This window comes from Esox lucius, chromosome 19 (genome assembly GCF_011004845.1).
Source record: "Esox lucius isolate fEsoLuc1 chromosome 19, fEsoLuc1.pri, whole genome shotgun sequence".
Lineage (NCBI taxonomy): Eukaryota > Metazoa > Chordata > Actinopteri > Esociformes > Esocidae > Esox > Esox lucius.
This window is the reverse complement of record NC_047587.1, coordinates 28,025,618-28,051,463: the sequence shown is the minus strand read 5'-3', so window position 1 is coordinate 28,051,463 and position 25,846 is coordinate 28,025,618. Positions and strand designations below refer to the sequence as shown.

Genomic DNA, 25,846 nt, shown 5'->3' with positions numbered 1-25,846 from the left:
TTAGAACATTCTTATTTAATAGGCATGCCATAGTTACTGATCAATCAATCAATCAAATGTATTTATAAAGCCCTTTTTACAACAGCAGTTGTCACAAAGTGCTTTACAGAGACACCTGGCCTTAAACCCCAAGGAGCAAACAACAGTAGTGTTGAATTTCAGTGATAGTGTGTTGTTTACTACTGATAATGGCTTATAGTCTGCATTTAATGGCTTTAATGGTAATGTTCAATGATCAATAAATAGTATACTTTGAAATGAAACTGCCATTCGTCTCATATTGCCATTTCTGAGAGAGACGCTTTCTGCTCTAGAATAAACTCGCGCTTCCTGCTTCTCACAGGCGCCGCAGGTGCTTTCGCTCTTTCAGCCTATCGTTCTTCAACCACGAGGGCTGCTTCTACTTGAGGGTGTAGTTTTGGGCAATACTGTTGCAATCAGTGACCATGAGATCTATTTACATAAAATATTCCATACATGGACAGCAATAGGTTTTATAGGCTTATTAATTTAAGTTGGCCAAAACTATGAATCTTTAAATGCAGTGTTGCCAAATGTTTTTGCGTCCAAGGGGACTTTGCATAGATACCATCTGTTGCCTACTTCCGGATCTTTTTATTACTGCTATGCCTATAATGCAAGTTAACTTTACTTCCTTGTAGCATTCACAACGAATAGAGGAACTGACCATTTTGCGTCAGGGCTTGGACTGTATGAAAGACTAGGCTTTTTCTAATCTCACCCGATAAAAACATGAATTAATGCAAGAGGATACCCTACAGTTTAACGTTGATTGTTTCATTTATTGGGTAAGTCTTAAAATGTTTATCTATTTTTGTTGTCTGTGAATATGTACAGCAAAGTGAAAGAGTGACAAGGGGGAAATCCGCTTTTAGTTACAACTGCAGTGTTAATGGTTATGAATTTTATGCGGGCGTAATGGGACCATTACGGATGCAGTGGGGCTACGGTCTCTGGTGTGTGAATAATTCTGTTAGAATAGGCTGAATGCCAAAAATATCTCTTTTGCATTTTTGATAACATTTTATTAATTTAGGACCCCCTTCATGTTTTATTTGATCTTCTTCTGGAATGTATATTTGTCCAACAAGCTGCGTCAATTCTCGTTATGAATATAATATTAGAATGGAGTATAAGAATAGAATATAAGAATTGTGATTATAAAAACACAGCAACAAATACATATTTAAAACACACACACACACAAAATACAAATGTCGGTTGCAGATATAAGGCCAGGTTACTTTACCTGATGATTGACATTGTCTCTCCTAGAGTAGGCCTACATCAACCCGAGACAGGGTTGATAGGTTCTACACTACCACATGCCTAATTTCTAGAATTAAGTATTGAACTGTTAGTCACACTTATGTTTGTTTTGTTGTTAGCTATACTTTTTCTTTTTGTGTGGTGTTACAGCCAGGAAACTTTGTACCCTGGGTGGGTTTCCCTTTTGGGGAAACACCATGTTGACTCTAAATATTTGTCCTGGAACATATTGAAATAATTTTTGGTTAATACTTCACCATGTATTGGTCAACCCCATCACCCATGCCTGCTGCTCATTTGCAATGTAAATAATGAGTGCTACATGGAATCGGCTCACACAACCATACATTCCATCATTACCTTAAGACTAAATGAAAGTGCACAAAAGTCCCCTCACAGCAGAAGACTTAACTTTACAACTTAAACTGACTTGAGATGTTTTTTGTTAAAGGTTGTGGTTTGGAAAGTAGACCACAGGTCTGCTAAAGTTGTTCTGGCCTTGATCACTGCACTGTATGGAAAATTTGTGGTATGATCAGTATGTATCGTTGTTTCAATGTGTATTACTGGGAAGCTAAGTGAGAAAGATACAGCCTGAGAATGCTTTAACAAAATAGAACAGGATTTTTCAAACATTTTAATACCATGGTCCCCCAAATGCCCCCGGGACAGTGACCCCCACCATGTTTTTCTCCAGATGATTTAGTCCCTGCTTCAGTCCCAACTGACTTGGAATAGTAAAAGTTGAGAATCTTAAGATGTGTCTTCCGAAGCCCATTCAGGTTTTTTATCACATTGCTCACTCAACCAGGAAGCCTACATCAGAATCCTTACGCGCCAGAAGGAACACACTCTCCAGCTTTCTACCTTGACAAGGCAAGGCAGCCATATTAGACTGCCATCCCCCAAACTAAACGATGATGACCAATAGCACCACCCTCCACTGGACCCTTGGGCTAATCTAGGAGAAGGATTCAAACCCTGGTCTTGCAATCACGTAGCTAACTGTAAGATGCCCCAATTTGTCCCGATGATGGAACTTGTTGCCAGAGCTTGAACGTGGCCATGGCTGCCTGCAGCTACAGTATATATTACATTTGTTTCCATGTTATAAATATTCTATTGGCTGCTTGCAAGTGTTAGTCATTTAATAAGAAAAGTGTTACATTTGGGTCAAAGACCTTCATCAGGCATAAAAAAAATTGTGAACTCAGGGCATACATCAGTGGAGGCTGGTGAAATTTAATTGAGGAGCGATTGAAATGGTATGGTAGCTCACACTGGGTATAATGTGTTTAATTCCATTTACTCCAGTCTATTAATATGAGCCCATTCTCCTCAATCATGGTTCGCTGTCTTTCACTGGTGTACACACATTGTAACATAACCAATCACATAAAACAATCACGAGTGACATCATAATTATATAATTGCAGTAACGAAATTACAATGAGCTGATAATATTAACTAGAATGTAATTACACTTAACAATTGTCATTCAATTCTGATCAATAACAACAGTCTATAATTACAGTAATAGATGTGCAAGAACCAATTCCGATAAATCTGTAATGAATATGATGGGAGACGAAGTGCTGGTTTCAATCGCAGGGTGCAGCAGGTATTTCTTTTGTAGTGTACCACAGGAGGAGGCTGGTAACTTGGTCAAGGGACAGGCAAAAGGTCATATACAGGGAACAAACAAAGGTCAGGCAAAAGTACAGGAGAGTCAGGCTAGAGGAGTCCTCAGAAAACAGGCTGAATATCAAACTAGAGTCAAAGGCTAAGGTGCAGGTAAGGAATCAGGCAAAGAATCTGAGTTAAAGGTAAACAGGTCGGTACACTAATGTTCAAATATATAATGTACCAAACAACACCTCACAAAGACAGTAAGAACAAGACTGAACTATGCAGGCAAGAGATGATGGGAACAGGTGGTGCAGAAAACAGAAGAACACTTGAATCAATAACCAATAAACAGAAATAACAGACACTAAACAGACTAGGGAAACAAAGAAACTGAAAACAGAAAACACAGGACCTTACAACATCATAGAAAAGCAATGATGGAAAAACCCCAAATTAGGATCTCACTGGACAGAACTTCTGAACCCTGAGTCTCAAATCCTAAACAAGAGAAAGAAGAATGCGTTACATTTTTATTCTTAGAACTAAAGCGTGACATTTAAGAGTAACTCATCATTTAGAGCACCCGGAGTTTTTAGTCTATAAATAAAGATTAGGTAACGTCTTCTTATAAAGAGGTCTAAATCAACACCTCTTGTTCGCAATATATCTTTCTCAAGACTTTACAGGTACTAACTATTAGTTCATTTTTCTAGATGTTATAAATATTTTCATAATGTCTACCAAATCATCAATGCAAATAAACGTATATACCGCCAGTGTACGCCAATGCACCTCCTGAAAAAATGGAATTGGTCAAACAAAGGTCGGCTATATGAATTGACTTGCTTCCTTGTTGTCTTTATGACATGATAACCACTAAATATTAAATCTAATTAATTTCTAAGATAAGGTAACCTGGACAGAGTAAAAGCATTGTACCCCTCCTAAGTAGGCTATGGGCACATTCCGCAGGGGCAAAGATGGCTGGGCTGGGGCGAAGCCAGCGTGGGGAGTTGACGGAGTACAAGAAGAGTCTGATCAAGAGAGACCTGGAGATGGGCGTTGTCATGACAGTGTTCCGGCAGAAAGCTGAGCGTCTCACAGTCCAGGTCATCATGGAGACTAGGCAGGTGGCCTGGACCCGAACAGCTGACAAAACTGATGGAGTCCGTGAGTAACATTAACGCCTTGCCTTTAATTTAAAGGGATAGTTTGGGATTCTGCCAGTCAGGCTCTTTATGCATTTAGAACTTAATAGGACTCTCTGCAAGTTTGAGAAAAGGTAAAAAAATAACTCTAATGTGTAGAGCGATGCAGCTGTGTGTGAGGGAGAGTGTGCGCTCTGTTAAGTTTGTGAGACAGTCAGGTAACAGAGGTGATTACTGTTTCAGTGGACCTGTTTGAGATCCGGGAGATTCGTCCAGGGAGAAACTCCAAGGACTTTGAGAGGTTCAGAGATGGCAAGGATAAACACGCTGAAAATACCTGCTTCACCATCTTCTACGGGTCCCAGTTTGTACTTAACACCCTGAGTGTTGGGGGTACGTTTCTGAAGCTGCTGGATGTGACAGCTCTTCTGTTTGGTTGATGCCATAGAACAGCATTTTGTTGACAGCTTATTGATTGTATATGTGTGGTTTGCAGTAGGCTACGTTGTATAATCAGTGGTGTAATGGCAACAGTCTGTGTTGATTTACAGCGGACAGTGTGGATGATGCAGAGAAATGGCTGACAGGCCTGGAGTTACTAAGACAGGAAACACTGGTGGCCCCTACCCCAGATATCATAGAGAGGTGAACACGCGTGTGCTAACCCATCATACTGTACACGCCTGTCATGTGGATGACCAATAACAACTTCTGAATAAATCTTTTTTTTTTTTCTCCAGCTGGTTGAGGAAACAGATGTATTCAGTTAATCAGACTAAAAAGAACAGGTAAAAATAATGTCCACCAACTTGTGTCACAATATTGCCTTACTGTGATGGTTTTCTGTCTAAACGATCGAAAGGAAATGGGGGAGGGGAAAGCGAAAAAGTAACTGTGATTGGCTGGGAGGTTTGGAACGCTCTTCATATTAATCAGTTACTTCCATATTAATCAGTTACTTCTGACATCACCTATTGTGTCAGAAGTTCCGTCCTGTCTAAACATCCTATATTCCAGCATTTTGTTTCTGAAAGAGATCTCATACAAAAGGGCATTGTTTATTTTTAACCACATTATGTCAAGAAAACAGGGAATTCAGGTTTTTGACAGATGTGGCCCATTAGACCGCTACACAATTACTCCTACCAGACTGTGCCCATTTAAATCAATTGTTCTCTTAATTTGCTCTCCTCAGCATCTCATTGAAGGAGTTGAAGTCTCTTCTGCTACTGCTGAACTTCAAAGTGCCTTGCACACGCTACCTGAAAGAAAAGTTCTCGGTACTCAACCCCTCTTCTTTTATCACACTACCATTATCTGCCAAGTATTTAGTGAGCGTGTCAATACTGATGTTGTGTTCTATTGGACAAGGCCAGTCTCAACAGACTCCTGGAACACTGGTGTGTCAGATCTTAGGCCTTGGATATTCTTTTGTTATTTTAAATTATATCGAATGGTGTTTGGACTCAAGTGTTATCTCAAATTCTGAAATAATCAAAACATGTAATAAAACTAATTGTAGTGTTCTAAATCCAATATTGTCCACCGACCTCTTCTTTTCCAGGAAATTGGGGCACGGAAAGATGTCCTGGACTTTGAGCAGTTTCATAAATTATACAATATCCTAATGTTTGAACAGAAAGATGTGAGTCAGTATAAGAATGTACTACTCTCTAATAAAAAATGCTTTCAACACAAATTAGGCATTGTCACTCCTTTTGCAGCTCATGTACTTTCCTTTGTTAAGATGTTTTCACACTCAAACACACACACATCAGGAGGTCTCAGGTTTCCTGTCATGATAAGATATTGCTCTGTTGACTTGGGTCTGTGCTGCTGACCGTTTGTAATGTGTGTTTGTTTCTTTAGATTCTGGAAGAGTTTAAAAGAGAGTCTTGTGCTTTCATCTTGGGGTGGGTCTTTCATTAAGATATAAATTTCTACGTTCACAAAAATACAGTCTCAGCTTAATGTTACTGGTTTGCATGAATCCTGTTGATGTCATGTTGCTGTGGTTCCCTACTGTAGTAACACTGACAAGCCTGATGCCTCAGCAGTTCTCCTCCAGGATTTTCAGAGGTTTCTTCTGTACCAGCAGAAGGTAGAATCAACCTGTATCTGTTGTCAAAAAAAAAATAATACTTTTGTATAAATATACATGATAATGTTATTCTACTTTTGTTCACTCTTTCCTTCTCTGTATCCCTCACCCGTTCCCTCTCTCTCTTAGGAGTCATGGGCCAGTGAACTGAACCAGGTCAGAGAGCTCATGACCACCTTCATAGACGACACCATGAGGAAGACCAATGATCCAGAGTTCACTGTCAGCGAGGTGGGCCACAGTGAGTGTGTGAGGTGTGTGAAGCGTGTGAGGTGTGTGTGGGGCGTGAGGTGTGTGAGGTGTGTGTGTGTGTCGTGTGATGGTTGTGAGGTGTGTGTGTCATGTGAAGGGTGTGAGGTGTGTGAGGTGTGTGAAGCGTGTGAGGTGTGTGTGGTGTGTGAGGTGTGTGTGTGTCGTGTGAAGGTTGTGAGGTGTGTGTGTGTCATGTGAAGGGTGTGAGGTGTGTGTGGCGTGTGAAGGGTGTGAGGACGAGAGAATGCTGTGTTATTGTTATCACAACTCCAACGCCTGTCTCTCTCTTCTCTAACTTTAGTTCCTCAGTTTCCTCTTCTCTAAGGAGAACTCAATTTGGGATGAGAAATATTCTGAGGTGTGCAACCTGGATATGAACAACCCACTGTCCCACTACTGGATCAACTCCTCACACAACACGTCAGTATGGCCATACAGTGACGTGCACAAGTGTTGGGACTGTGACACATTTGGTTGTTATGGATCTGTACTCCAACACTTTAGAAATTACAATTTCATTTTTTCCAGATTATTTTATGTCCACCTGAAAGGAATAGTACATCCCTTTTTAAGTTGAGAAACTTACAGAATCCATGCAAAAAAAAATCCATGCTAGAATACAGAACTAAAAAAACAAAACAAATACATTTGGACAACACTGTAACACAAAAATACAACACATTAGAATGTAATAAAGTATTTTTTTTAAATCATTGTTCAGTGTTTAGAAAAGGCAGTAAAGTTAACCTGTGTACTGAAACCCTTTGGCTTATGATTATTTCCAGGTTGTGTTTCTTGTCATGATGCGTGATGTTTCTCTCAGGTACCTGACTGGAGATCAGCTCCGCAGTGAGTCGTCCACCGAGGCCTACGTGCGCTGTCTGCGTCTGGGATGCCGCTGTGTTGAGTGTTAGTGTTACACACCTTTAACCTCCGTTTTGACCTGTCTCACTTTGACTCTGACCCATTTCAGCTTTGTTAAAGTATCCATTTACATATTTTGTTGTTGTGTGGCCTGGTAGTGGACTGCTGGGACGGACCAAATGAACCCATCATATATCACGGTTGGACCAGGACCACCAAGATCAAGTTTGAGGACGTGGTGAAGGCCATCAATGACCATGCCTTTGTCACATCTGAGTGAGTCTCATGCTGGGGCTTTAACACTGATCACTGTAGATGTTTCTAGAACACTGTGGCTGTGTTAAGGCACTGTGGCTGTGTTAAGGCACTGTGGCTGTATTAAGGCATTGTGGCTGTGTTAAGTTAGGCTGTTGGTCTGTTGGTGTCAGATACCCTCTGGTGCTCTCCATCGAGGAACATTGTTGCGTGGAGCAGCAGAGGCAGATGGCTCGTATCTTCAAAGAGGTATTCCAGGACAAGCTGCTGACGGACCCTGTGGAACTGATGGCTGAACAACTGCCCTCCCCAGCGCAGCTCAAGGGCAAGATCATCCTCAAGGTAAGGTTCTGGTCAGAGGGTTCTGGTCAGGGGGTTCTGGTCAGGGGGTTCAGGTCAGAGGGCACAGGTCAGTGGGTCCAGGTGAAAGGGTCCAGGTCAGTGGGTCCAGGCCAGAGGGTTAAGGTCAGGGGGTCCAGGTCACAGTTTTTATCTGCACATCTTTAGAATATGCAGATAAAGTGTTTAGAAGTCTCTCAGCTGTTCCAACTCCTCCCCCTCCTTCCCCCTGCAGCACAAGAAACTGAGTGTGGAGGGGGGCATCAGCCGTAAGGACTTCCGAAAGGGAGAGAAGCAAGGTGACCTGCACATCTGGGACCCAGTGGACCAGGTAACCTGTTCAGCTCAGTATGTAGAGCATGGCACTGGAACAGAGTTGTGGCTTTGATTCTCACAATGGGCCCAGGACAAATGCATATCATTATCGTATTTTTGTCATGATAATGTGATGGCTGCCAATATTTTGTGGTTAATTATTTCCTTTAAAGTCGACTCCTCAAACATTGCATTTGTTTTTCCCCCCGTAGAGATGGAACAAGCACTACTGTGTGATTTCAGATGATAAACTTTATTACGCAGAGGAGGAAGAGGAAGAGGAACCACAGAGGAAGGTACAAAATGAGAAATACTTCCGCTCTGATCCCGATAAACCGATGATCATTTGTGTATACCGCATCTTTTCCGACTTTTTGTCATCTTCCTCCTGCCTGCCATCCTCTCTTCTCTCCTTCCTCCCCTCCCTGGCGTAGTCCTCAGATCTCCACACGTCAGAGCCCTGGTTCCATGGGAGAATGAGCGAGGGCCGTCAGACAGCAGAGAGGCTGCTGCAGGAGTTCTGCGCCGAGTCAGGAGGCAGGGACGGCACCTTCCTGGTCCGAGAGAGTGACACCTTTGTGACAGACTTCACTCTCTCATTCTGGTACATTGGTTTGGCTCCACTTAGGCTGACCTCCTCAGTGTGTGTGTGTGTGTGTGTGTGTGGGTGTGTGTGTGTGTGTGTGTGTGTGTGTGTGTGTGTGTGTGTGTGTGTGTGTGTGTGTGTGTGTGTGTGTGTGTGTGTGTGTGTGTACACTGCCTGGAATACTGTACAGAGGGCTGTTGTCGCTGTGTTCTGCTGTAGGCGCAGTGGGAGAGTCCAGCACTGTCGTATTCGCTCCGGCTCAGACGGAAATAAGACCTTCTACTTCCTGACGGACAACCTGCACTTCCCCAGTGTGTACTTACTGATCCAGCACTACCGGGAGATGCCACTCCGTTGCCACGACTTCGACCTCAGACTCACTGACGCTGTGCCTCGGCCCAACCCACACCTACTGGAAGGGTGAGTTTCACAATCTCCCAAAATGGACTATATCTGAATTTAAACATTCAAACACAGACACACACACACACTGATCCTGTATGCGTGTGCGTTTTCTCTCTGCTCAGGTGGTTTTACAGTAACCTGAGCAGAGGGGAGGCAGAGGATTATCTGTTGAGGATTCCCCGGGACGGAGCCTTCCTCATAAGACAGAGAGAGGAGGGCGACTCGTACGCCATCACCTTCAGAGGCGACGGGAAGGTCAAGCACTGTCGGATCCAAAAGGACGGCGCCATGTACGTCCTGGGTACCACCACCGAGTTCCAAAGCCTAGTGGAGCTGGTCAACTACTTCCGTAAGAAGCCTCTGTACCGCAAGATCAAACTACGCTACCCTGTCACGCTGGAACTGGTCAACCACTTCAGCAAGGTGAGGGAGGGGCTGGACAGTTGGGGGTGGGGAGGGGCGGGGCAGTTGGAGGTGGGGAGGGGCGGGGCAGTTGGGGGTGGGGAGTGGCGGGGCAGTTGGAGGTGGGGAGGGTTAAATATAGGATGTTCCCTGATAAGTTTTTGCAATTGTTTGTCTGTGTAGGAAAGTGACTCCGCCTCGCTCTATGATATCAAGATGTATGTGGAGCCAAATGAAATCGAGCCATCGCTGGTAGGTTCTGATACCATGACGACGTGTCTCTTTCACTGCATACAAAAAGTCCAATGTAAAATGTGTACAGTGTGTAGTTTGGGTTAATGCGTTTATGTCCTTCTTCCTGTATTGTGTCTGTACCTCAGCCTAAAAGCACCATTAAAGCATTGTACGACTACAGAGCCATGAGACCTGACGAACTGAGCTTCTGCAAGGGGGCTCTGATCCACAACGTGTCCAAAGAGAGCGACGGATGGTGAGACATACATACGCTTCACCTCCACTGGCTTGGGCAGACCTCCAATAGGGCCTCCATTGACTTGAGGATGGCCAGGAAATTGTTAATTTAAACTCCATCAGAATAGTTTGACGTATGCCGTGTTTGTGTTAAACCATGTTTCTGTCCAGAGCTGACATTTTACATGGTCATTTTCGGTCTGACCTGACGTCACACTAGTTGTAGAGGATCTGTATTCCTGGTTTCACATGATCTGTATTGCCGATTGAGGGGTTTTCTAAAGCCAGTAATATAACACAGCACTTACTACACCTTCAGCTAGCGTGTGGGGGGAGGTTTCTGGAAATGTAATCTAATAGAAGTCTAAGTGTTGGAAAACATTGCAACATTCATGCGATCCTCATTAGATTAAGAACCTAAATGTCTTGTTTCCTGCTCCCAACAGGTGGAAAGGTGACTATGGGGGAAAGGTGCAGCAGTTTTTCCCAGCAAACTACGTCGAGGAAGTGTTCCACAATATGACAGCTGAGTCAAAGGAGCAGGTAGGAGCAGGAGGAATTGTCAGACTTCGTCATGGCTTCACAGTAGTACTTGTGTGTGTGTGTGTGTGTGGTCATTCTGTTAATGTGTTGATGCATCGGTGCTGTATGTTTACATGACCAGTCTATTCAGAGATCTATAGTGTACTGCCTGTATGTCACAGGTCATGGAAGATAACCCCCTGGGCGATATGTGCAAAGGAATCGTGGACATTTCCAAGTGTAATGTTGGTGAGTACATCATTTCTGTTCATCCGTTCTCCATGCTGTCCAAACACATTGTGTATATACCAAACAGGCTGTCTTCATCTGATAAACACCCCATATGTCCAGAGCCCCTAGTTTTCCCTCAGAAGGGGGTCATCACATTGACGACTGCTTTTAAAACACACTGTATCAACAGTATACTATGAATGTTTTTGACCTCCGCCTCGGGACCAAGCTAAATATACTGTTTCAAGTGTACATAATATGTGGTCTAGTCCTGTACACAGTTTACTGGGCATGGTAAATATTTAACTGTCTCTTCTCCATGCTTCCTTTGTCCCCCCTCAGTGAGGTCAGCGAAGAATGGGAAGTCCCATGTCTTGACACTGCAGATAAACGAGGACCACAGTGGCATGCATTTTGACTTTGCAGCAGAGTCCCTGGAAGACCTGTTTGAGTGGTACCAGGTGGCCTGGGACATCACTCAGAGAGAGATCACCAAGAAGCACAACATGGAGTTAGAGGCTCGTTGTGCAATATCTATACGATTCCATGTGTCCTGTGAAAGTTGGAATGTGTTATGTCATGCAGACAGAAGGCTATCATGTGTCCTGTGGTGTCATGCTGTTAGAAAGCTATTATGTGTCCTGTGATATCATAATAGAATGCTTCTGTGTGTCCCGTGATGTGATGCTGACAGAATTCTTCTGTGTGTCCTGTGATGTCATGCCGACAGAAAGCTGTCATGTGTCCTGTGATATCATGTTAATAGAATGCTTCTGTGTGTCCTGTGATGTCATGCCGACAGAAAGCTGTCATGTGTCCTGTGATATCATGTTAATTGAATGCTTCTGTGTGTCCTGTGATGTCATGCCGACAGAAAGCTGTCATGTGTCCTGTGATATCATGTTAATAGAATGCTTCTGTGTGTCCTGTGATGTCATGCCGACAGAAAGCTGTCATGTGTCCTGTGATATCATGTTAATAGAATGCTTCTGTGTGTCCTGTGATGTCAGGCTGACAGAAAGCTGTCATGTGTCCTGTGATATTATGTTAATAGAATGCTTCTGTGTGTCCTGTGATGTCATGCTGACAGAAAGCTGTTGTTTGTCCTGTGATGTCATGCTGAAAGAAAGCTGTTGTTTGTCCTGTGATGTCATGCTGAAAGAAAGCTGTTGTTTGTCCTGTGATGTCATGCTGACAGAAAGCTGTTGTTTGTCCTGTGATGTCATGCTGACAGAAAGCTGTTGTTTGTCCTGTGATATCATGTTCTTTTTAGATCAAGCAGCAGGAGGAGGTGGAAAAAAATGAAGAAGTTGCTATGGAAATGTCTGATCTGGTGGTGTACTGCCAGCCTCGCAGCAAGGAGAAGGAACGCTTTGGTAGGATTTTCAGGTCCAACCCCCTCATTGACCACCAGGTGGCATTCATCCATTTACATTCCATTCCAATTGTGTGACTTCAAGTTTAATATAATCTATTCTGAACTATTCCTACAGCATGTCCCCCTACTCAAACAGTCAGATTTGGTAGATTCTCTTATATTGGTAATAGTCTGATTAACACTTCAAGTCCGCCCATTCTCAACCACAGGGAACTATGACTACAAAGAAATCCGCTCCTTTGTGGAGAACAAGGTCCCGGCCAAGAACAAAACCCCACAATTTCTGAAGTACAACCGCAAGGCCTTGAGTCGCATCTACCCCAAGGGCCAGCGTGTTGACTCCTCGAACTATGACCCTTACCCTCTGTGGGCCTGCGGTTGCCACATGGTGGCGCTCAACTTCCAGACTGCAGGTGGGTTTGACCAGCATAGGCTGGAGGGATGGTTCACCCCTGTGAACGATGTCAGCCAGGTATGACAGACATCCATACATTGGTTTAGTTTCCCTTGCTTTTTTTTCCACTGCTAAAATGGTGCAAGTTTCCTGTAAAAAAATCTATATTGCTTGAATTGTGGTGGGAACTGCAAGTAACTTTAATGTATCAATAAAACATCCTTCATACTGCAACACCTGTTTAGAAGAATTGTAGAAACTACTGGGAGTTTGCAGAAATTGGCTTGTGCCACCAGTGAGATGTGGCACAAGCCATTTCTTGAAACTATTTCTTGAAATGCTCGACAGTGAAAATTGTATTTATTATATTTAGCATACATCAATGCAAAGAAAGCTATTAAATACATTTAATTACTTATATCATCTATGACCCACCATTTAATGTCACTGACGTTACTGCCAAGGAGGTGCATGAGGAACCTCTGTCAAAGAATCCTAATTTATGGAAAGTGATGTTTTCTATATGCTAATCTACTGGGGGCACAATATTGTCATAAAGGTCACATTTATTTTGATTAATTAAGCTACCATATTAGTTGACTGGTAATTGGATTATGCACCGAAGTACATTTAAATGAAACAAAACCATTGGTTGTCTAATGCCATGCATAAATGCCACAATAAATCTGTTGATACTTTAAGTACAAATTCGAAACAATGTCAGAACATTTTTAACCGAAGCGTAGATTGCTGTCATACCTTTTCCATAGAGCACATCAATGTGTTGCTGTGTAATTTGAGTGAACTGTCCTTTTAAAGATTGAGACAAGACGAGACGACAGAGGAACTTTCACCAAAATATGGAAAAGCATTTGCAGCTCGTTGTAGCAGTGATGATCATGTTTGTTTGCATCCCCAGATAAGTACACTCAACTCAACAGCGCCCTCTTCAGTCTAAACGGACGTACAGGCTACGTTCTGCAGCCGGAGATGATGCGATCCGACAGCTACGATCCGCAGATTGAGAAGAAGAAAGTCAAGTTCACCCTTACTGTTCGGGTAAGGCTGAGCTCACTGTCTAGTATTATTTTTCCTTTCACCCTGTCATTTCCCTCTCATATGATATACTGACTGCAGTTGATCAGTGAGTCTGTTGTGCTGCCCCCTGCAGGTGATAGCTGCCAGACACCTCCCCAAGCCAGGCCGCAGCATCGCCAGCCCCTTCGTGGAGACAGAGCTGTTAGGACACACAGAGGAGAACAAGTTCAAGACCATCGTTTATCGTAAGGATCGGGGATCGGAACGGATGTGACATGCTTCCTGCAATGCCTTTTGAAAAAAATGAAGAAACCCTTGTGTTGTTTCAGAAAGGACTGAGTCATATTTCGTACTGGTTCCGTCCTTGTTCCAGGTGACAACGGGCTGAACCCAGTGTGGAAGGCACCTCCAGAGCCTGTCATGTTCCCAATCCACGAGCCAGAACTGACCTTCCTACGCTTTGTGGTGAACGAGGAGGACATGTTCTCAGATCCCAACTTCCTGGCTCAGGCTACTTTCCCTGTGAAGGGCATCCGCTCTGGTAAGACAGACACCGGCACCGCGTGAGTCCAATAGGCTGCTATGGGCGTTGATACATTCACACACCGTCCCGTGTCTTTTAGGCTATCGGTCTGTTCCTCTGAAGAATGGCTTCAATGAGAGCATAGAGCTGGCTTCTTTGCTCGTCTACATCGACATGCAGCAGGTGGAGGTGAGACTCACTGCATGTTGACTGTAAACAGCCTCCGGTGTGAGTTAGTGGCTTTCTTTGTAATTCTGCGCCCATTTGTCATTCAGAAAGCGGAGGAGGAGCTGTACTCATCATCCAGCCAACTGCGGAGGAGGCAGGCGGAGTTAAGCAACGAGCTCTTCCTGTACGACACCCACACCAGCCTTCAGCGCTCAGCCCTGCCCCAGGTCCGTGATGACCTCATGAGAGAGTTTAGCACCAACGAGAAACAGCTAGAGAAGATCCAAGACACCTGCCGACAGAAGTAGGCCCGGGTTAAGCTCTGTTCATGATTCATAAGAGGTGTCACAATGATCAAGGGAACACATTCATACTCGCTTGTCCGGTCCGCTGCTCTTTCCTAGGATAAAGGAGAAGAAAATCAACAACAGCAGATTCTATTCCTGAGGACTCATCCTGAGTTTGTGGATTCCTCCCAAACACTGGTCCAAACCCAAGGCCAAGAGAGGAATGTGGGCCGGACACCTTTTCCCCAGGGATTGCATCATGGATGTTGTGTTGCTGATTTCAAAAACATTTATTAGCATTTCTTTGTTTCTGTTATGGTTACTATGATGAACAGTGTAAGACGCTCTGTACAGCATCGTGATGATCATTTCCATTTTCCTCTGAGGTTTTTAAAGAGAACAGGAGTTGCAGGTAGGGACATCAAGTAGTGTTACTGGAATGCTGTTTGTTTCTTGTTTTTTTTCCTCACAGCAAATCTATTCTTTCACTACTGATAATGAAGGGGTCATTTTCATAGCACACCTTTATGCTCTAGCTATGTTGCTTTGGTAATACATCTGTTTAGATTTTCTTTTGTTTCTTCAAGTCATTTTTATAAATTCAATGAAAATACGACCTGTGCCTGTCTACTTCATTTGGTGAGCTTCACATATCTGCTGGCACTGATCCTGAGCGCGGGGCCTTTTGATTTACGTATGACAACCTGGGGAGAACCTATAAATAACTATGCAGCACTCACATTTCAAACATATTCACAGACAGTTTATTTTGATTGAAATTATTTCACATCATAGTTCTTATTTTCCTGTAGAAGGTCTTGTATTTTTATTAGAACAGCCACAGAGCAGCAGTAACCCAGCTGGAGAAGCAGATAATGCAGACAAAGGAAATGAGGCCAGCTTTTTCAAGCTACAAAAAAAATTACAGGAATTATGGGAAATCTAGTTTATGTCCATGACTGTGCCGGTGGGTGGAGGGGGGGCATCAGCAGACACCCCGCTGTCCACCACATTAAGACTCGAGCCGCAGTCACAATTCAAATGATAGAAATCTTCACAAATAAAAAAAGAAAAATAACCAGGTTGTAATATCACCTCTCGGTAGAGACAAATGAAACAGGGAGTTCGAGACAGAAACCCAAGCAAAGCACAATGAGCTCCACAGGATAGAGATAACAAATGGATGAGTCTTTTTTCTTTTTTTTTTTTATAACAATCACATAGTTTCCTCTACAGTAATAAAGCCTTCCACATTCCCACCATCAAGGTCTCCCTCTTTAGCCAGCTGCAGATATACATTTAAAATGTTAAAAACTAGAGGAACATCAGGGCTACAAAAAAACTCCTCAGGTCACACCCCCCCCACCCACCCCCTTCCCACACATCAATAGAAATGGTCCAGGAGTAGATTATATCAACAGTTACCGAAAAAAGAAAATTCCAGACTTGAATCTCAGCACAGTCACATAGTATCTGGCCAGTGCACGCATGGTGCAGTGGCCGGTCAACTCACGGGCAGACACGCCGTGTTCATATCCATCCACAGTATTTTGTGCACTAGCTAATGTGTTCCAGCAATACAACAGGTGATTCAGTCGCTGCTGTGTGACATGTAGAGACACCGCTTGAGATTGTGCTCCGATCAGAACGTTCTGGTAAGCCGTGGACAAAGGGCGTAGGGTGACGTTAGAGCTAGTGATCGGACCCTTTTCAAATAAAAAAAAAATATATATATATAATAATAATAAATGTTACAAAAATAACATCAGCTGATGCAACGTGTACATGCAAAAATAAACAGGCGACAAACTCTTGATTAAAGTGATCAACTCAAACGAACAGTAGAAATAAAAAGATAAACCATAACATAATAACCATGAAAATAAAAATAAAGATTACAGTGCACTTTGTGGGAAAATAAAAAGTCATAACCACATGCACACGTCCTGAAGACGAAGGCAACGACAGCCTCCCTAACCGGGAGACGAAGGGGATCAGAGCTGAGGGGACAGGCGAAGGGACACAACATTATATACACTTGTATATACATTATACAGGATGTGACATCATGAGGTCCTAAGCTAGACCAAAAATGGCCATACACGACAACATGTAGTGCAAGTAACCATCATGACACTCAAAATAAACAGCCTTGAACTTGGGGGGGCTCAAGTGGAGGGAACCAGGGCAGACAGAATAATGGTGTGATTGTATAGGAGACACCCCCTGGGGGTACAGAGTAGAGACAGATGGATTAAAGCCACCTACAGCGGAAGAGACAGAGGACAGTCTTCCAGACAGAGGACGTCACTGAGGACAGTCTTCCAGACAGAGGACGTCACTGAGGACAGTCTTCCAGACAGAGGACGTCACTGAGGACAGTCTTCCAGACAGAGGACGTCACTGAGGACAGTCTTCCAGACAGAGGACGTCACTGAGGACAGTCTTCCGCTGGGTGTGGACAGTGACCACATACCAGAATTCGGTAACATCACATCTCATTCCTCTGCATCAGCACAGCAAAACCTTTCAAAATGTTAAGTGGACTTATCCATAGTATACCATGTAAACAGAATATGTTCAGATTTCAAATGGAGATTGATAAAAGTGTTTGATTTTAAGCCAGCTACAACATAGTGGAGCATACTACAAAAGAACTCCAAAACCCCCTCTGTCTATGGGCGATTATGAAGACAAAAATGTAAATCCGTGAAACACTGCTTAGCACACTGGAGTCCACGTTATTAAATGTAACTGTTTAAAACAGTACAGATGTTTGATGCAATAGTTTTCCTGTTGTGAAGTATTGAATGCTTGAAAATAGCATATTAAACAGAAACAACCTTGTTTGGCAAACAGCAATACTGCCTACAACATTACCAAACGACCAACCTCACTCCAAATTTAGAACAGGTCTTATTCTAGTCTTTCAGGAAATAACGCACACATTTCTAACAGGATCATTGGTTACTCCAGCCTGTCGCTTCTTCAAAACCGGTCACTGCTGACATCTATGACCAAAGAATCTCCCATTAAATATGTCCATGAACTGTGTGTCTACTTCCTACGAAATGTGTCCCGTATTACTTTATAAAAACATGTCCCACCTTGCCAAGAAAGCAACATTGAGTGCGTGGATGCAAAGTGCATACAGGGCTTCGGTTGAAGCCACAGAATGGACTACAAATCAAAATTCAACTGCAGGAGGCCCTTGGCCTAGAAAGTGGAAACAAGTATATCAACAAATGACAAAACACAGGGTGGCAGAAGGAGAGATATGTAAATTGAGGCAGTCCCAGACCACCTACTACACAACCATTCTGTTAAATATGGAAGCTATGTACACTACACCGGGAATCTGTTTGCCTTGTCCTTTTGTTACAACCACAGAGTTCCTGAAATGTCTGCTTTTAAAATGTCAACAGGAAACACGTAATAAACCAAAGCAGAGATGTCTGGAAAAATATGTTCATTCAAGTTGATAAAAACTGATTGCGAGTGAACACGTCATACGAGGAATTAGGCACAGTCTTGCAACCTTTCTTCTGTTTGAGGTAGTACCTCATTCCCAATGAAGGACTGAAAAGGGCAGAATGTGAACCTGAAAGAACCCAAACCCCCAAAAAAACAAGACCAAAATGACAATTGAACACATCTTTTAGAGCTACATTTGGATTGACTAGAGGCGATATCAAAAGTTTACTGGAATGTGACCTGGTTATCCAGCCTTCATCAGACAAGGGTAAAAGAGCTTCCAATAAATGGGGAAGAGTGCATTGCAACACCAAGGTCCTCAGGGAGAGGGAGAAGGGGGCAAGATCGTCAGTTCGTTTCATTTGTTCTGTGTACAATATGACACAACACAGGAAATCTATGAGAAGCCTACTGAGGACAAACAGGATATGGAAAGGGACTGAATGAGCAAGCACATATGAGGACAAAAAGAGAGGGTCCCTTATTTCACAAGAAAGAGGGTCCTTGTACTTCGATTACGTCGCTAAAAAGGAGGTCCTTGTATTTTGATATCACAAGAAAGAACAGATCCTTACTGTTAGGTCACTAAAAAGATCGTTTTTCTCGCTCGACATATTACTGATGAGAGGGTCCCTGCATTTTGATGTCATCTCCAGATGGAACGGGTCCTAGTCTAGATGATACTCGTGTTTTTGACGATGTGAGAGACTAGGTGTTCTGATGGTAATCAGGTAATCCTCGTGTTTGGATGACGTGAGAGTTGGCATTCTAACGATGTCATACAGGTTGTGTTGGTTCACCAGGCTTCTGTGTAGCGGACATCCACCTCTTTCAGATTGGGGAGTTTGGCCTAACAGGAAGAAAGAGCAGATAAGAGACTGCAAACTTGCACTCCCGCATCCTTGTCAACAAACATGGTTATGGCGGTGCTCGTCACCTTCAAATCCTCATATGTGTCCACGGTGAGCTTGGTGCTGTTCATGTTCAAACTGCACAGGCTCTTCATGGCTGCAAAAGACGGGCATAAACATGTGACCTGACACATACTGACATACAGATGTATGAGGAGGCGTGGGGAAACCTGGTTCTTACAGCTGAGAGACAGCAGGCCAGCGTCAGTCACAGGCGTCTCACAGAGATTCAACACCTGCAGACACGCCAAGTGTTCCGACAGCAACCGCAGTCCCGCGTCTCCAAACTGCCGGAAAAGAAAACAGGAACAGGATTGGTCATTCAAATGCTCCGCAGGCCGAGTCGTGCTCGTCCGGTTAAGATAAAACAGGTGACGCGCGTGCGTGCGTGCGTGCGTGCGTGCGCGCGTGTTCGGACCTGGGTGGACCACAAGTTGAGCTGTTTCAGGGAGGGCAGCTTTATGAGCTGTTCAGCACAGGCACTGGTGACGTTGGTGAAGGCAAGGCTGAGGTTCTCCAGGTTCCCAAAGGACCCAGAGCTCAACAGCCTGGCAAGGTCGGCATCCTACAGAGATCCACAGACACATGGTCACATACAGAGGCAGTGGTAGACAGGGAAAGATACGAGGGGGAGAAATAGCCATCTTGAACAGTCAATGGTCAACCTTTTGTCAGTAAAAAAACAAAAAAACAAAGAAGCTTTGATGAAAGGGGAGTGGCATAATAAGAGCCAATCTCACCGTAGACTTGGAGGGGAGAGTGAGTCGGGTGGGGCCTCCTTTTCTTTGCTAAGGAAGTAAAAGGAAACAAAAATGGCGACTGATTACAACAGACACTGCAGTTCCCCATTAAGAAAACAGGTGGTGCACGTGAGCAATGTGTCAAGGATGAAATATGAGGTCTCTCAAATGAGATAGGGTGTATATATCTGTATTAAGTAACCAAACAGAAAGATTAAGGAACCCGGGAGAGTGAAAAGATAACTAGCTGCGTCGACAGTGATGACTTGTAACAGTTTTATCTGAGCAGATACTTCAGTTGTCCTGTGCTAACCCAGAGCCCTGGCGTGTTCAGTGGAGACAGTGTGCAGTTGTCCTGTGCTAACCCAGAGCCCTGGCGTGTTCAGTGGAGACAGTGTGCAGTTGTCCTCTGCTAACCCAGAGCCCTGGCGTGTTCAGTGGAGACAGTGTGCAGTTGTCCTCTGCTAACCCAGAGCCCTGGCGTGTTCAGTGGAGACAGTGTGCAGTTGTCCTCTGCTAACCCAGAGCCCTGGCGTGTTCAGTGGGGACAGTGTACAGTTGTCCTCTGCTAACCCAGAGCCCTGGCGTGTTCAGTGGGGACAGTGTACAGTTGTCCTCTGCTAACCCAGAGCCCTGGCGTGTTCAGTGGGGACATTGTGCAGTTGTCCTCTGCTAACCCAGAGCCCTGGCGTGTTCAGTGGGGACAGTGTGCAGTTGTCCTCTGCTAACCCAGAGCCCTGGCGTGTTTAGTGGGGACAGTGCGGAGTGGCTGTGCAGACATTGAGGTGGAGCGGGTGGTGTTGCAGCCTTCGTGTGTGAGTGTCAGATCCAGTAGTGACTCACCAGCTCTTTGAGCTCCCTCTGCCTGTCACACAGCTGCTCGTACATACGTAGCCCCACCTGGGTGCTCTCAAGGGTGGAGATGATCTGCAGCTGGGTGTCCTTGTTCTCGATAATGTTGTACTCCAGCATCAGGCACAAGATCTGAAAACGCACACACTTGGTTCACCACGGCTTCAGGGACAGGTACAACTTTCTGGTGCGCGCACCACACACAAGCACACACATGCACACACATGCACACACATGCACACACATGCACACACATGCACACACATGCACACACACGCACACACACGCACACACACACCTCAACCATGGTCTGGTTCCCACGTAGGGCCAGGAGCATACAGGGTCCTAGCTTGTTTTCAGCCAGGGACAGGAGAAATTTCTTGGTTTTGTAGCAGGAACCCATTAGGATGTGGACCTGGAGGCAAAGGTCAAAGGTCAAGTCCAGCCAATCAGAACAGAAGGGGTTCACGAGGGTTAGGATTAATAGAGTAACACCACCCATCGCTCACCATGCTGGCAAACAGCTCCCCGTCATCATCACAGGCCACGCCCCCTGGACTGTAGAGCTGGAACCAACCATCCTTACCAGAGCGCACACTGAGCAGACAGGAATGGACCTACAACACACAAACACATCTATGAGACACACACCCACACACTAAATATCAGCAATATCGCATTTGTGACATTCATTTCTGTAAAGCTCTGCCACACCGACATCATTTTTGGAATTCATAAAATAAGCTAGGTTTACCAGTAGCTATAAATAAACTAGGTTTACCAGTAGCTATAAATAAACTAGGTTTACCAGTACCTCAAAATAAACTAGGTTTACCAGTACCTGAAAATAAACTAGGTTTACCAGTACCTGAAAATAAACTAGGTTTACCAGTACCTCAAAATAAACTAGGTTTACCAGTACCTCAAAATAAACTAGGTTTACCAGTAGCTCAAAATTAACTAGGTTTACCAGTACCTCAAAATAAACTAGGTTTACCAGTAGCTCAAAATTAACTAGGTTTACCAGTAGCTCAAAATAAACTAGGTTTACCAGTACTTCAAAATTAACTAGGTTTACCAGTAGCTCAAAAGTTGGATCCAGTTTTGTTACTCTCTCAGTGGATGTTTAATTTGGGTGCATTGTTTCAGCACAACAATACAAATGCTGAGTTTGTGGTGTAAGTACACATGGTCTCCTACATCTCAAACACCCGGAGGCTTGTTTAACGATCATCCAGATAACAGAGGAGCAGAGAAGGGAAGGCATATTTAGACACATATTCAAAAGTTACACTCTATGTCACCCTGTTGATATAAATCATGCAGTATAATCGACCAGTCTCTTCACATTTACCAGTATAGGAAGTGAACCAAACAGTCAATCATTCAGTTACCTCCTGTCTGGGGTCCTCTGCAAACCGCTGAATGACATATTTCAGCTCTCTGACAGACAGAAAGACAGAGAGGTCAGGGACAATCCTCCAGCTATCCTCGAAGACTCTGGATCAACATGGTAACTAATAATAGTAATTATTATAATACATGGTATTTAAAGCGCCTTTCTAGAAACCCAAGGACACAGTACAGGCATAAGAAAACACCAAAAAAGAAATATATCTACACATCACGGCAGTAGGTACTCACTTTGTGAATTTGGCGTGTGCAAGAGCCCTATGGAGAGAAAGAAACCACATTCAATAAAACTAACCATTAATAATGATGAAAGGGACTATTGCAGACATAAAAACACCACTTGAACAACCAAACTTTAAGCACACTGTAGCTAGTTACGTTTCGGTGCCGAGACCCTGGATATGGCAAACACACAGACATGTGAACCTATTGGAGGTTATATGTGTGAGTGTGTGTGTGTGTGTGCGCGCACAAGCGTTTTTCTGAGTCATTCACTCTGGGAGTTGTGATGGAGTGTTGTTGTCCTCCCTAATGACGTCTGAACGTGAAGGTGAAAAACGGGCAACAACAACAGCCCTCTGCAGGTGTCTGGTAATGAGGGCCTGTGCTGAAAAGAGCCAATTACAGCAGCGACCCAGGGGTTGGCCCCGCCCCACAGGGCCCCATTGGCAGAGCACCCACGTCAACACTTACTCCCAGGACCCTGCACCTCAGAGGCGCCGGCCCCCAACCCCAACGCCTGGAGGGGAGAGGCTGGAAAAGGAAGGGAGAGCCGGAGCGGAATACGTACTCTTTAGGGAAGGGGATAGGCTGTAGCAGGCTGGCCAGGGCAGGTCTCCAGTCATCATAGTCGGACCTGAATGGTTGTACAGAGAACAACAGAGACAGATCAATCAAAAACCAGTAAGAGGATCACACAGGCTGTGACACACACACACACACACACACACACACACACGCGCACACACACAAGGTCACTGCCCGCTGTTCGTACACACATAATATTTAAGGTCTTAGTCCATTTCCCTCTTGCGACACAGCGTCACACCCATGTCACCCCTCCTCTCAGAAGCAAGAAACACAGCCTTCCTTTGAATTCTCCAGTAAGACATTAGAGGCTGCAGCTGTGTCCAGCTGCTCAGCACAGCCCACACAAACAGAACCACAAATAAATCCTTGTTTACACATTACACATACAGAGAGACAGACGCAGGCCCTCTGTTAGTCAGAGGGGTTACAGTGGTTCAAACTCACAGCATTTTGAGAATGAGTGCGAAGCACCCCAGCACACGGTCGGCTTGGGCGGGCAGCTGGATTGACAGGGCATTCAGGGCGGGGCTGACCAGCAGACAGTCAATCAGGTTGGGCTCGCTGTCGCCCCCAGCTGGACCTTTTCGCCTGGCGTTGGCTGTGTTGTTGTTGCGCTCCAACTCCACCAGGATCTCGCTGGAGTTGACGATGGAGGGGGGCGGGGAGAGAGGCAGGGCAGGGGGAGGAGAAAGGGGAACGGAGGAAGGAGGAGTGAGGCCCAGCAGGGCCGTGGGTGGGGGCGTGGGAGGCTCCGGGCGGAGTAACCGCAGTGGGAGGGGGGGTTTGCGCTCGTTCTGCTGCTGGCAACCGTTTCTGATCTCCTTCAGGCTGGGGGAGTTGTCGCGGCTGGGGACGGAGGGAGGGTTAGAGAGGAATCCTTTTTGAGATTTAAATAAAGAGTATGGACTTTAGTGAAGTAAAGAAAGTAAAGGACAAACATAGGTACACGGTAAGGGCTTAAGAATGTAGGTTTTAGTAACGACTGATGAGGATTTGAGTTAGTCAGAGATACAGTCCCACTCATGTTGTTATTTTAATGTGTTATTTAAGGCACATTTCCATTTGGAAAGATCTTAGGTTCAGCGCCTGTGCCTCTTCCAACAGTTAATCACAACAATGAAATTACAATATGCATAATATGCTGAACAAAAAAATATAATGCAACATTTAAAGTGTTGGTCCCATATTTCATGACCTGAATTATTTTTCAAAAACCTTATTTCTCTGAAAATGTATGCAGAAATGTATTTAAATCTCATCTCTTTCAGAGGTTTTCCTTATATGAACTGTAACTCAGTAAAATCAATGAAATTGTTCTTTGTTGCATACATTTTTGTTCAGTGTACTTGGCCAGTCATTGACTAGCAAAACATAGCTAGCTAAACTCTGCGCTAACTCTTGGCAGCTAACACAGGCAACTCCCTTTTGATAAGTTACACTGTCAATACTAATTAAGGTGACCAGATACCCAACTTAAAGGAAGCATTCAGTGTTGTGTGCATGCGTTTACGTGCACTTAACTAGCTACCATCCCATAGCCTACAAACTCTAATAGTAGCTGCTTTTGTTCTTGTTGGCTGCATTGTTTTTTGCCTTCCCCGCCTTTCTCATCTATACTGACAGGGAAAAAGAATTCCACCTGTTCAACTGGTTAAAGCTTTAGTAGGTAGAGGTTTGCAATATTGGTACTGGCAAGGGTTGAAACAAACAGCCGTGAGCTAACGAACAAACCGCTAACCGGCTACACTTTCCATTCTCTGTTTTCATCTTTGAGAGGGAGGTGAATCATGCACCAGAGCGATAATTCTCTGAGGTGGCAATGTCATGGAAATGTACCAGATTTGACCCAAGGGGCTTGACGAGACCGTGGTTCAGGGTGATGATGTAATGATGTAATGATAACCAATTAGATGAGTGATTAGTCAAGTAAACACCTCATTTAAAACGTTCAAGGGGAGTAGCCAAAGTCAACCAGGGAGGGTCTCTCAGCCCAAGTCTAGTCGATGTGGCGGTTTACACTAGAGGACAGTAACATAACGTCACTCACCTGTTAATGAACTCTTCATAGCAGGAATAGATGGCAGCCAGGCACACAGCCACTAGGTTAGGCAGGACGCGAGGGTGAGGGCACTGCCCGGTAGGACCATGCATGCTGAAACACACACACTCAATTAGCACTCAGCACCCTCCATGGAACAGGGAGGGAAAAAAAGGCTGGGAATGATTAGGACCTAACGTTTTCCCATGGTCAGTGGAAAACAAAATCACTGCTGTCTCTGACTCACCTGTGAATGAATTTCTTGACGACCTCCATCCCGGCATTGAGCTCATTTAAAGCCAAGATGTACTCCTGAGTGAAGAGACGCAGCCTGGGGCACTTCCCAAAGTCCTGTCAGGAACAGAGAGACGAAGAAATAAACACGAAGACAGAGAAAAATAGGTGTAAACATTGGAACAAAGAGAGAGACGGAACAAAGAGAGAGACAGCCCGAGAGAGAGAGAGAGAGAGAGACAGCCCGAGAGAGAGAGAGAGAGAGAGAGAGAGACAGCCCGAGAGAGAGAGAGACAGCCCGAGAGAGAGAGAGAGAGAGAGAGAGAGACAGCCCGAGAGAGAGAGAGACAGCCCGAGAGAGAGAGAGAGAGAGAGAGACAGCCCGAGAGAGAGAGAGAGAGACAGCCCGAGAGAGAGAGAGAGAGACAGCCCGAGAGAGAGAGAGAGAGAGAGAGAGACAGCCCGAGAGAGAGAGAGAGAGAGAGAGAGAGAGAGAGAGAGAGAGACAGCCCGAGAGAGAGAGAGAGAGAGAGAGAGAGAGACAGCCCGAGAGAGAGAGAGAGAGAGAGAGAGAGACAGCCCGAGAGAGAGAGAGAGACAGCCCGAGAGAGAGAGAGAGAGAGAGAGAGAGAGAGAGACAGCCCGAGAGAGAGAGAGAGAGAGAGAGAGAGAGAGAGAGAGAGAGAGAGAGAGACAGCCCGAGAGAGAGAGAGAGAGAGAGAGAGAGACAGCCCGAGAGAGAGAGAGAGAGAGAGAGAGAGAGAGAGAGAGAGAGA

The 25,846-nt window shown here is 44.6% G+C and overlaps 2 protein-coding genes across 2 annotated transcripts in view; one reads left to right on the top strand and one right to left on the bottom strand.

The window, feature by feature from the left end:
* Positions 1-524: 524 nt before the first annotated feature.
* On the top strand, positions 525-15,211 carry plcg2 (phospholipase C, gamma 2). The gene is made up of 32 exons (XM_020040500.3): positions 525-809; positions 3,892-4,089; positions 4,311-4,460; positions 4,619-4,712; positions 4,808-4,855; positions 5,263-5,347; positions 5,632-5,712; positions 5,937-5,980; positions 6,096-6,168; positions 6,298-6,399; positions 6,722-6,840; positions 7,244-7,329; positions 7,443-7,560; positions 7,713-7,881; positions 8,114-8,209; positions 8,406-8,489; positions 8,628-8,797; positions 8,999-9,199; positions 9,307-9,607; positions 9,770-9,838; positions 9,967-10,076; positions 10,504-10,600; positions 10,762-10,828; positions 11,153-11,328; positions 12,084-12,186; positions 12,398-12,601; positions 13,502-13,641; positions 13,754-13,865; positions 13,994-14,161; positions 14,244-14,332; positions 14,419-14,615; positions 14,716-15,211. Exons 2-32 carry the CDS (start codon positions 3,900-3,902, stop codon positions 14,756-14,758), a joined length of 3,786 nt encoding a protein of 1,261 aa, XP_019896059.2. The 5' UTR covers positions 525-809; positions 3,892-3,899; the 3' UTR covers positions 14,759-15,211.
* A 128-nt stretch (positions 15,212-15,339) lies between these two features.
* The window catches only part of cmip (c-Maf inducing protein), a 29,523-nt gene continuing 19,016 nt past the window's right edge, over positions 15,340-25,846 (bottom strand). Inside the window, exons 8-21 of the mRNA XM_010884125.5 lie at positions 25,084-25,187; positions 24,846-24,950; positions 23,243-23,644; positions 22,779-22,844; positions 22,220-22,246; positions 21,970-22,018; positions 21,085-21,192; positions 20,874-20,990; positions 20,567-20,707; positions 19,724-19,771; positions 19,402-19,548; positions 19,165-19,270; positions 19,010-19,080; positions 15,340-18,922 (exon numbers count right to left, since the gene is read on the bottom strand). Of these exons, the coding sequence (XP_010882427.1) occupies positions 18,869-18,922; positions 19,010-19,080; positions 19,165-19,270; positions 19,402-19,548; positions 19,724-19,771; positions 20,567-20,707; positions 20,874-20,990; positions 21,085-21,192; positions 21,970-22,018; positions 22,220-22,246; positions 22,779-22,844; positions 23,243-23,644; positions 24,846-24,950; positions 25,084-25,187 (1,545 nt within the window). The 3' untranslated portion in view covers positions 15,340-18,868. The remainder of the gene's footprint in view (positions 18,923-19,009; positions 19,081-19,164; positions 19,271-19,401; positions 19,549-19,723; positions 19,772-20,566; positions 20,708-20,873; positions 20,991-21,084; positions 21,193-21,969; positions 22,019-22,219; positions 22,247-22,778; positions 22,845-23,242; positions 23,645-24,845; positions 24,951-25,083; positions 25,188-25,846) is intronic.

Coding starts and splice junctions, on each gene's coding strand:
- plcg2 (XM_020040500.3), top strand. CDS start 3,900: ATGGCTGGGCTGGGGCGAAGCCAGCGTGGGGAGTTGACGGAGTACAAG. Junction 7,882..8,113: donor AGGGCAAGATCATCCTCAAG/GTAAGGTTCTGG, acceptor TTCCCCCTGCAG/CACAAGAAACTGAGTGTGGA. Junction 9,608..9,769: donor TGGTCAACCACTTCAGCAAG/GTGAGGGAGGGG, acceptor TTGTCTGTGTAG/GAAAGTGACTCCGCCTCGCT.